Genomic DNA, 12405 nt, shown 5'->3' with positions numbered 1-12405 from the left:
ATCAGGCACGCCCAACATAGAGACGTATGCATTTTATCGCGATCTTTCATAATAATTGGCGTCGTACAAATACCATTTCCCATCTTGTCCGATTTTTCCATCGCGTTTATCGAGGAAGGTTAGCTAATTAGTTATTACGTGTTTACAAGATTCAACGATACACGAGTTTTCTCGTGTCCGCTTATGTGATATATTTTAGAAAGAATCTCATTAATTTTCGTGTGTTGATATACGCTTGGATAATGATAGAGCTAAAATGACTTCCTGCATAACAGATGACATCTCAATTTTTACCTATCACAAAGGAATTTTAAAAGTCATACTATGGGAAAAGTTTCACATTTGACTTTTCTTTAAAAAAATTCCTTGAATATTTGAAAAATAGTATTTGTGATAAATAATAAAAAATAACATATGAGAGATACGAACCGATCAATATCCTAGTTTTAGAATATGTAAGATTTATATTATCTATAAAATAAACAATTGGTAAGATATACGATATATTTATTATTTCTTCATATAAAGGAATCAATATATTGCAGAAAAGTAATATCAATATCTCCAATATAAACATGGAAAAATATTAATGATAAATTACTGGATTTTCTAAAGGATTATTAGTTATTCTCTGTCTTTATTAGATTTGTTCTGGGAAACACACTAGTGTTCAATATTTCTCATAAAAATGATTCTTCCTTGAGAAACAATAGTAAGAAGAAAAGGTGAAGTGTACTAGAAGTTTCGTTTCAACGGAAGACGCGTGTCATAGGTCAGGTAGCTATGACGTTATATATGTAGGTCAAAGAACGAGTTCAACGCAACCGAGAGAAGGATCGCCTATGCTCACGTCGATCGGTTGTCGACGTTGGCAAAGTGACGTCACGTAACGCTATTCTCAGTGACGCTGCTGCATTATCGGCACTAAGAATAGAACTCTCGTGTCAGAACGAGAAGGAAAGTATCATCGACCGAATGCAATTGGTTCTTGAGCTATACCTATTCCGATGAGTGTCCCAAAAGCAAAATCAATTATTCTATAGAAGCTAGGAAATCGAATAGCGAACTATCATAATCGATCGATATACTAAGCTACTATAACTATATTCACAAAGTGATATTATATCTCCCAAAAGTAGTATGGCATCTACCATGACATCGATAAAGATATATTTTCAAGTTTCCTATTATATATATATAACTATCGCGTATATACAAAATACGAAAAAATAAAAATATTAATCTAATGATCGTGAAACTATTTTTTTGTTTGTTTCAGAGTTCGCGTCGAGTACTACGTTAACGAGAATACCTTCAAAGAACGACTTCAGTTGTATTTCATCAAGAACCAACGTTCGAGTGAGTTAATCCATTCTACGATTTGATTCTAATCGCTACGCTTTTTCCGCACCCATACATGCATATGCAAGTGTATGAATATATATAGATGCGGATACATTAATCCCCAGCAACGAATCGCTCGAAGGCAAAGCTTTGAACGATACTATGCGTTTTCTGTCATACATTTTCACGCCACTGAAATAACGAGGCTTTTTCTATCCAACGGTGAATTTGGCCCACTCCTTCTACTCGTATTTCAAGCCGAGTATGAGATGGATCGACTATTAATCATTAAGCCCAGGAAAGCGGAAATTTGGTTTCAAGCAAATTACTTTTGTACATATCCATATATATTCCTATGTATGTATACATCTAAGTACCTATATATGCTAGGTCGATGAGTTCTAAAGAGGATTAAAATATCGTTCCGCTATAATAAAGATCCATCGATCATTTATTACAATCGGAATAAATCTTAGGTCCGATTATTTGGGAATTATAAAAGACATAATCGTTTTATATAGCTATCAAAGAAATCTCAGTCGTAATATAAACGTCAATGAGCACGAACTGTTAAGCCTAAAGTCTCTAGATATGAGACCATTTTTCGTCGTTCGCTATATTTCATATCAGTTATCAACGTTCTGCCATCGTAAACCATAGAAAGTATCATCGTATTCGCATTAAGCCTTTCTACGACGCGTCATCTTTGTGATCACATCGGTACAAAAGCTCGTAAAATAGTTGATTACGCGAAATTTGATCGATAATAAAGATAAATATGGAAAGCCGATTAACTTGATATTTAGGTTAAAGTATTAATGATTTGTATACAATAATGTATATAACTTATATACATATGCATGTGTTTGTTTATTCTTTCGTAACAATAAATATTATAGAATTATTGTGTTTGATTCTTTTTTATTTTTTCTTACAAAAATAAATTACTATTATTTCATCAATAGATATTAATGAACACGCGACGTATTTTTATAATTTTTTTTTCAACGCAACATAGATTAACATCAGTTTAACACGTTTTCAATATTTGTACGTCAGGTCTATCGACGTACGGGATTTAACTATTTGGATGCCAAGAGTTTAAATGGATCTTGCCGAAAAATGACAAAGGCACGCTAGCATCTGTTTCAATACATGTCGATAGATCCGATCATGTCATATCCAATCATAATGGAGCAATGACACTTTCACATTTTTAAAAATGAAATTTGAACGATTACGTAGCAATCAAAGGGTTAACATAATATGCGCAAAATGTTATGTAGAATGTTTCTCTCTCTCTCTCTCTCTCTCTCTCTCTCTCTGTACCTCTCTTTCTCTTTTCCTCTCTTTTCCTATCTTTTTCTCTCCCTTTCTCTCTACCTCTCTTCTCCCTACTATTTCTCGTGACATTTTACATTACGCGTAAAAACAAGTATCTATCTACATACGATTATTCTCAATTTTCGAACCTTTGTTTTTCCATGTTATCTTATGACAGCTTTTAGTAATCTAACAAAGATCACAATGACACTTTCCGCGATGACGTCCAACGCATTTCTAGTAATTCTAGTATTGTACGTCGTGTTTGCTAACAGACAGATTCTATTATCGCGATTTCTCGCGATACTAAAACTCGCTTCCGTGAGTATAGTATTTTGACAAGTTACGATTCAACAGGATATGTACACCTACAAAAAAATAATAATTGGTTTGTTCAGCAGTGAAATATTACGTCACGCAAAAGTTAAAAAAAAAAAAAAAAAAACTTTTAAAAAATTTTCTACTTTAGGGGGAAAAAAATTGTTTTCAAACGATTACATTAATGAGATCATTTGTAATAATTTAGATTCGATAAATCACGAATTACGTGTAAGTACTATTTCACGTTAGTTCGATAATATTATTTTTTCGACAGATAAAATCTTTTATATTTTCTTTTATTCTTTTCCTTTATCGAAAATAATTATTTTTACAATAAATAATGATTTGTAATTTTTGGAAATTCATTTTCGAGATTATCATTCTCACGAAATTTAGTGTGTAAAGTGAAAAACTTAAAACGATCGTCTATGCACAATGTATTACCCTTTAGAAGCTGCTAGTGGCAGCAACTGACAGCAGATATCACGAACAGATTGTTTCGTCGCATTTTGCTATGGCCAATACATATCTTTGCACTTACGTAAACGCGATATTGATTTCAATCGATATTCTTGTCACTCTTCGTTTTCTCTTATGTCTACGCTCACTTCTACTCGTACGAAAATCATATCTTTTTTTTTTTTTTTCTTACAGGCATCATATTGTTTCTTTCTTTCATTTTGCAGGTTTAAGGATACGACTCGCCAATCTTTTCTTCAAGTTACTGACATGTTTCCTCTACATATTCAGAGTTATAATCGACAACGATCCGACATTTGCAGCATGGTAAGTCTTTCTTTATTCTTTTTCGAAAAATTTGGTCGAAATTTTGAAAGAAAATTTTCCGAGGTCAACCGAGGATAGTTTTAACCCTTTTGCGAAGGGTACCGTCTATATACGGCAATCACTTAGTGCATCATAGCGGCTGATGCCGTTTACATACGACAGTCACTTTTTGGCCCATGGAGATTGACGCCGCTTATACACGGCTGTCATTTATTAGCTTACAGCAGCTGACGCCGCCTATGTACGGCAGTCAGTTTACAGAGACTGTCGCCAACAATATACGGCACAGATTTTGTTCAGGATTAGTGAAAAAGAATGAAATCTATCTATCTATCTATTCTTGCTTCATCTATTCATGCTTGACCTATTCGTACTTGAACTATTCTTGCTTGACCTATTCTTGCTCGACCTTACATCGTTGCTTGACTTATTCATACTTTACAAATTCATGATTAATCTATTCTTGCTTGACCTATTCATACTTTACCTATTCTTGCTTGACCTATTTTTGTTATGTCCATTCATGTTTTTCATATTCTTGTTATAATTATTCACGTTATACCTGTTCTTATTCCTATTATTCTTATTATTGTTTTCATTATTACTCTTATTGTTTTTGTTATTCCTATTATTTTTATTCCTTATATATTTTGATATCTCTATTATTCTTATTATTCTATTATTGTTACTCTTGAAATGAAACCATTGGTATTAACTAAAAGAGATCTCGATTCTTTCTTTCGGGATTTCATTAAGGACCTTAATCGGCCAATGACAATTCGACTCTGAATCCTCGGGCAATTCTCATTTCTCGTTCCACCGAAATGGCATACCTAAAGAAAATTTTCCTTAGTCGAATCGGCTATTCCTGTTCACGACCTTAACGCAATATTCATGCACGATTACGATACTTTGTTGCACTACTATCGTGGCGTAGAATAAGCTCGAGATAAGGTTTTGCAGCGGAAACGTTTTAGCATCCTATTGCTCGACCGTGTAAAAGCCGGCATATTCCCTAAGGATTTCTAGTGCCTTTCCTTTTACACCTTCCTATCGTCCCGTTCTCTCTCTCTCTTTCTCTCTTTCTCTTTTTTCCTTTTTCTCTTTCTTTCTTTCTTTCCACTTTTCACTTTACGTATATACCTACGAGTTTTGTTTCTTTCAGTTACGGATGTACGCCCGGAAACAAAACGGAGTTTCTTGCATCCCAGAATCTCACCGAAGAAGAGTTTCAGGAGCATCCAACCATCAACTGGGATGCGATCCTATGGGTAAGAAGACCTTTGGAGCTTTGGATAGTACAGGTGATCCTGGCGATGGTATCGCTCACGGAAGCTTTACTACTTGCTTATCTTGGATACAAGGTACGTGTTTTTCCGCATTACTTTTCTTATGCACAACGATATTTATATATTTCTTCTTTTATCTTCGTCTCTTTGACTGCGCCGTTGCATGAAAGTCGCTCCTGTCGCTTTCGTACTGATAACTTTTCGAAGAATTTACATTTCTTTTTTACTTGTCTCGAATAATTCCTCTTCTGAATTTTTTCAATCCTCCCCCTTCCCTCCTCCTTATATTCTATGTAATTATTCAACGTGCTTATATCAATTTCTATTCTTTAAAGTTTCAAATACGATTTAATATCTTTCTTTATTCAATTACTTACTTCAATTACTATACTTACTATAATTACTTAATAATAAAATGATAATTCATATTTTTTACGCTTTGAAGCTTTTCGCAGTGACTATTCTACAGTCGTTCTGCAGTTTCATCGGTTATCTTTTACATGGATTTTAGATTTTTCCGATTACAATGTTTTTTCCCATTTTTAAAATATATCGGCGATGACTCTGTAAACATTCCTGATTGTAAAATTTGAAATTTAATACCTATTCATCGTTTTGATCGCCAATGTGATGACTTTACTGACTGTGATACTCCAATTAGTTATTTATCATTTTTCTTTGAGATTTATTAGCGTTAATTCATCAATATCATTCATTCGAAGATAAAGAAAAAAATTTATTATTGAAAAATTGATCGTAGGAAGATTGAAAATTTCTCTTTACCTGTCATGGCTTTAAAACACATTCCGAAGCACAAGGTTTATAATTAATCGGTGATCGTATCGATATAGATTTTCTTTTAAATTCATATCAGTTCAACGATTTGATTCGACGAAAACAGGAATCTCATTATATCGTAATTATTCGAATCCGAAGGATTAATCTGAATGCAACGAAGTGATTTCTGACTATTTGATCACGAGGTTAGTTTGTCGAGTTAATTGGAGCGGTTAGCTGGAAAATCGAATGAAGGTATGTAGAAGCACGGTTCTCATTTCTCCGATGCTACTTATGATTCCGCTTGCGATTCCTGAGGCTTTACGTGGAACGATTTTATGCAGAAATTGTATATACGAAAGAGGGCCGAGAGGAAAGTTTAAAATGCCGCAGCACGTCGAAACGTTCGTGTCATAAATACGTTCCCTTTCTTTCTGTTAATCAGACTCGACGACGTGTCGGACGTCCATTTAAGAAAGATTCTAATCCATAGTCTAACCTTTTAAGAGATTCAGAACGTATAGATAACTGGAATATACATACGCATGTATATATATATTTCTGGGCCATCGCGTGTCTCGGTAAACGCATTTCCACCTGTCGCTTACGATTCCCCTAAGTTTCTCGTTGCACCTTCGTTGCTGAGAGAATTCGAGGAGCTTACGTCTTGTAAGTGGAAACTTGCACCTCGTTAATCGAGTTAGGCGTAACCAAGCGTAATGCGATTAACGTCTTGGAAATATTCCTCGATACTCACCCGAACGGATTATATCCGGTCGAGTCGCTTCAGAAATCTCGTTCTTCGAAAATCGCTATGTATAATAAATGGATAATGTCACATTTGAATAAATAAGGGACATGTTCGGAAAAGACGATTCGCGTTACTTGTCCTTTTTGTTTTTTGTTTTTTTTTTCCTAGTATATATTATATATTAATAGTATAAACATTATACACATGTAGAATTATTAAATAAGAATTTCTAGAATCTGCATTTTCCAATCTTTCTTTTATTAAAGATACAAGATTACGATTTAAAAGTATGAATTACAGATATAAATTAATGTCAAAATCCTACTGGATATTTTTATATATAACTAATGATGTACATATAGAATATCTGTAATATTTTTACTTTAATAAAAGAAACTTTATGATAAATACGCCATCATAAATTTCGTTAAAGAATAAAATTCTACAAATTATTTTCGTACACGCTGTATAAGAAATAGTTACATAGTTTTATATTTTTTCATATTTCTCAATATAAACGACATGTCATAAAGATTGTATCTGAAGAACATATTGATAAAAAACATAATAATATAATTTAGCAAAATCTTCTTATTTAATTTTTCACACGTGCAAAGTCATTAAACGAATACCTATTATAATACTCTTTTTAATTTTTCTTTTTAATTTTCAAACACCGATTTAAATTACTTATTTTTTAACACACATAACTAATGTTGCATTTTAAATGAGATTCATCGATTCTCACAAAGTTTAAGATCTTAAGCGTCCTGTCTGGCGGACTAACTATTCAGCATGATAAACTTTCCTTCTCTAGAGACCGATCTATCTCTTTTTTTCTTTTTTCTTTTATTACAAAACTTTCAATAGGCGATTTGAAAGAAAATTAGAAGTTTAAGCTAATGCAGTTTGAATAGTTTTGTATATAACTTCTAATCGTCCACTCCTAGAAGCTACAAGACGTAAACGTTGACCTTTTCATATATATATATCTACGAGATGTGTATTTTAATTTTCTTATATTTAAATTACCAAACTGCGAAGATTCAACGAAGATGTTTACAAATTTCATTTAAAAAGAAAACGCGATTATCCATCTCGAGTTTTTCTCTCATGGATCAAGGTATATTCATAGTAGACGAGAATTTGTCAAAAGAAATTTCAAGTATGCCTTGCTGAAAGTATTAAATAGTATACGTAAGAAAAGAGAAAAAAAAATCAGAATAAGTTTGCTTTTACGGTACTAGTAGTTTTCCATATCTGGCACAAGAGATTTGCTTTTTGAGAATCCGTCATAGTCGTCTGCCTCTCGTATGGACGGAAGAGAGAAGCCTTGAGCGGTCTAAAACGCGAACTGACTATACAGGAAAGAGAATCGACCCATCGGAAAGAGCTTGCAAGCCTGAAAGCTCTACGATGGATAACTGAAAATCTACAGTGAGGTCCTGCATATAAATGAAAATTTACCAATGTTCAAGTACAACGTGTCGCTGAAACAAGCCTTCCTGTAATAATATTTAAATTTAAGGATTCTATTTAAATTCCTCGGCCCTTTTCTTCCTTCCATATATAGAACCTGGAAGTATAGCAATGGAAATACACAAATGCTTACTACTTATTCGTGTATTATAAAAAAAAAAAAAAAGAAAAGAAATAGCGAAGCTACGCTTCCTTTTTTTTTATTTTTCTTTTTTTTTTCAAATAAAAAAGTCGAACACATGCGAGTGATAATGCTTTTTCCTTAATACTATTTTTGTACTGTCCAGGATGAAAAACATACATGAACAATTTTTTAAATCTTTAGGGAAAATCCATCAGAGAAAAGTAATTCTTTTCTAAGTAATATAAATGAAAGAGCTGTCCGTCGACAACATGTTGACATCAGTAAAACGCAATTTACTTCGTTGATAGGTCCATATTAAGTTCTACGTGAATTTTTCGTACGTGAGACTTAAGTAATTAAAATCGATGGTTGCGCTCGTTTCCTTCCGTTCGGTTATTCGACATTTAATAAAACAATAAAAGCGGAACAATCGATCAGCGATGTGACGATCCGGCATCGAGAGAACCTTTGAAAAATTCTGACCAAAATCTGACTTTGACGGATGAACGGTGTACCCAGTATAGTATAGTGCAGTAAAGGTTATCGTATAATTACAAAATAAAGTTCGAAAAAGTCTTTCCTGAAATTTCCTCAATCTAGGCCTGCTTTACATTTTCACATTTAAGTGTGTATATATATTTATATATATATATATATGAATGTGTAATGTATATGTGTATTTGTGTGTGTGTGTGTGTGTGTATATATATATATGAATAAATCACGCGCTTAAATAAACGCATGAGTACATTCACTTGATCTCCATCTCCAAAGTACCTATATTCCGTTTCATAATCTTTGATCTTTGAAACAGTAATTTTAGCGGACTTTCATTATAATGCAAAAAGTTAGAATATTTATTATAAAAAGTTTTTCTGATTAAAGTGTACGATATTATTTGGATTCCGTATTTGCAGTTGGAGATTAAAATCAGAGTGAAGACGTTGCATATGTAAAGGTTATAAGCACAGACATACATGAATGATATTCCTTATATGATAAGCTAAGATAAAAATCCAGAAATTTGCAAACGTTTAAGCGATTTTCCGTTCTGCTAGCTTAACAATCAAATTATCGTGACTCAGACAATTTTCTTTACTAGAGATAAGCTCTTCTGGAATATTCGATTAATTGAATGTCGTCTAAATCGATAAATGTAATCTACACATTCGTTCTGGCTTTTTTAATCTCGGTTATGGCAAAACAGAAAATATTCTTTACGGAATTTGAAACTATTAAACATTTATTTTCCGTGAACTAACGATACGAAAGAGATTTCCATTCGTACCATCGAAATTACGATAAACTTAACACGTTTTTCTAACAGATAATAAATGCAAAATAAATTAATCTATATAACCCAAATAAGATAATTCTTTATCTGATGATACGTGTAGTTTATTAGTTTAGAAATTAGCGATTATAATGTATTAAATTAATTATCTCAAGAATTACATGCTCACGACTAAATTATTAAATTCAGTAGATAATTTAAGCAATTTCATAATATTAATTAATTAGATCTAAATGTTCATTTGAAAAGAAATCTAATTATATATAGATACGATTGCTCGATTTGCTATAAGATTCTAAGAAATAAAAGATTTCATAAGATGCTCGATCGAAGAATAAATAATAATATATTTTTGATCGTTCGAGATAGCTATTATCAAAGAATACGATATATCAATAACTAAAAATAGATAGCAAAGAAACTTATTTTAAAATGTTCCGCGATGAGAAAATAGAAAGTGCAGGACGACTTCACAAAGTGCTATGCTCTATTTGGAACATTCTTAACCGCATTCCTATTAATAATATTGTCACTGAGTATGTTGAGCTGTCTTCCTAATGTCCACAGGGTAACGTCTGGCAGCAGCTTCTATCGTTCCACTTCATATTGGAGTTAGTCAACACTATACCTTTCACGATTACGGTAAGTCATCTTCGCTCACTTTTAATCGATAATAGTTGTAGTCCCTTCTATTTCGCACGATCGCTTCCTCGATCGATTTGTAAGATATATTTTGTGTAAATGTTGGACTTAGAATTATGCATTGCAGACATCTCTTCATCCGAGTTAGACAAAATCACGATATTGCATCGATCTTCTCGCTTCCAAAGGGATTAACCTTTATCTCTTCGCGAATAGGATATATAATGACATTACGTGCGATATCTCTATTGTGCTTCTGAATTTAATTAGTTTAACCTCATTAGTTCAACCTCATGCGTTACGTGGCGGCGTTTTCCAACAGTATCAAAGCTGTTCCATATGATTCATTATATTTTAGAATTGCTTATATATAAATAAATAATTAAGCAATATATATTTAATTTATTATTTTTACGTGTAAACTATATTATATATAATTATATAACATATGTACACACACACACACACACACATATATATATATATATATGTGTGTGTGTGTACAGGATATGTCAATGATAATAGTAAGAGTAATAATAGATAAGTAGTAATAGTAAGAGTATGATTGTTTCTTAACTTCAGCATAATGCAGACTAAGTCCACAGTAAGTGCTTATTTATATAATTTTATAATTTTTAAATTTTAATAATCCGAAATTCTTTTTGAAGAATAAAATGAATTTAGTAGGTAAAAATTTGTTAATAAATTGTTTTTGTTAATTTGTTAAAAAATTTATTATAAAAAATTATTTATAACAAATTGTTAATTAATTGTTAATAATATGATTATGACGAAACAGAGAAATAGAGAAAATTTTTCTCTTTAAAGTGCTATTTGATTCAAGTCTCTAAGACTTTTTAGTTCCGAAGATATTCCCATGTAAATGAAAGGCATGGCTATTAATAATATAGACAAAAGTATCTTTTTTATAAATAAAAAAATAATTTATTTATTGATTATTTATTAATTTATGTAATTTTATAAATCAGTTGGAATTTGAATTCTTTCTTGACAAAATAAGATGAATGAGATAAATCAAGAATTTGTTTATAAAAGTTAATTATAACAAATTGTTAATTAATTATTAATAATATGCTTAAAAAATAGGAAAAAAAATTTGCTCTTTAAAATTATATTTGATTCAAGTTTTTACGATTTTTAGTTTTGGAGATATTCCCATATAAATACAAGATCCATTAACCTATATAATTTCATTCAAATCAGCTCGCTGACACACTGACCTATATAATTCCCAAGAATTTACGCGGTCATACTACTACTACTACTACTATTACTACGAACAGCTGTTCTATACGATTTGTGAATGGAAATCTTTTGAAGTCGATATCTTCGGAACGGAAAGTCATAGAAACTTGAAATAAATATCATTTTCAAGAGAAATTTATTCTTTATTTATTTAAATATAACAACAATATCAGTATAATAAAATCGATTATGTTAATAATTTGTAAAATTGAATTTTTTCTTTTCTTTCGTAATAAGGACGTATCTATAATGAAATCATTAAAATTTTTATTATAATTATGTAAATTTTATTTCGTTTATTTAAAATAAGAAATAGAAAGATCTGTTAATAGTTGTCAATATACAAATTTGAATGATCGAAAATTCAAATGAACTTTCTTTTGTAATAAAGAGACTTCGCTTACTTTGTGCTTATTTTCATTAAATAATGTGAAATTATATTACGAGAGAATAAACACGTGTGTCATTTTTATAATTGTTTTATAGAATAAACTAAGTTAAGCTCAAAGAATTTTCATTTATTTAAAATATCGTTTCAGTTGCTATACCCGCCTATGCGAAATCTTTTCATCCCGGTATTCTTAAACTGTTGGTTGGCTAAACATTCATTGGAGAATATGTTTGTGAGTATCTTCATATCTGTAAGAACTTTTTTTCTACTAATTAAATGGTTTATGAATAATATTCTTTGTACTTTTAGAATGATTTGCACAGAGCTATGCAAAAATCCCAGTCAGCTTTGAGTCAACAGTTGATGATCCTTAGTGCAACGTTACTGTGCCTTGTCTTTACTAGGTGAGTCCTTCAATTTATTTCTTTATAATTGTCTATCGTGTATTTATATAATAATTTTGTTTTAATGAATAACCAATTAATATTCCTAGCATTACGAAGTACGAACGTAAACGATTAATATTATTTTGACGAGAATTCTATAGTAAATTGTATGCAATCTTGAATAATTATTGAAGAAACTTTGTGATGGAGAGAATCAATAAACCAAGATGTT

At 31.4% G+C, this 12405-nt stretch overlaps 1 protein-coding gene across 24 annotated transcripts in view; it reads left to right on the top strand.

Moving 5' to 3' along the window:
• Positions 1–12405, top strand: part of LOC124427565 (potassium channel subfamily T member 2) — a 104073-nt gene that overhangs the window by 70595 nt on the left and 21073 nt on the right. For all 24 annotated transcript variants that reach the window (XM_046970640.1, XM_046970643.1, XM_046970630.1 and 21 more), the window contains 6 exons: positions 1280–1359; positions 3675–3774; positions 4940–5138; positions 10056–10130; positions 11936–12019; positions 12097–12191. In XM_046970640.1, coding sequence (XP_046826596.1) covers positions 1280–1359; positions 3675–3774; positions 4940–5138; positions 10056–10130; positions 11936–12019; positions 12097–12191 — 633 coding nt within the window. The remainder of the gene's footprint in view (positions 1–1279; positions 1360–3674; positions 3775–4939; positions 5139–10055; positions 10131–11935; positions 12020–12096; positions 12192–12405) is intronic.

The sequence above is a fragment of the Vespa crabro genome, chromosome 10, assembly GCF_910589235.1.
Source record: "Vespa crabro chromosome 10, iyVesCrab1.2, whole genome shotgun sequence".
In the NCBI taxonomy this organism is placed as follows: domain Eukaryota; kingdom Metazoa; phylum Arthropoda; class Insecta; order Hymenoptera; family Vespidae; genus Vespa; species Vespa crabro.
Note: the sequence above shows the minus strand (reverse complement) of the source record. Positions and strands in the feature narration are given on the sequence as shown.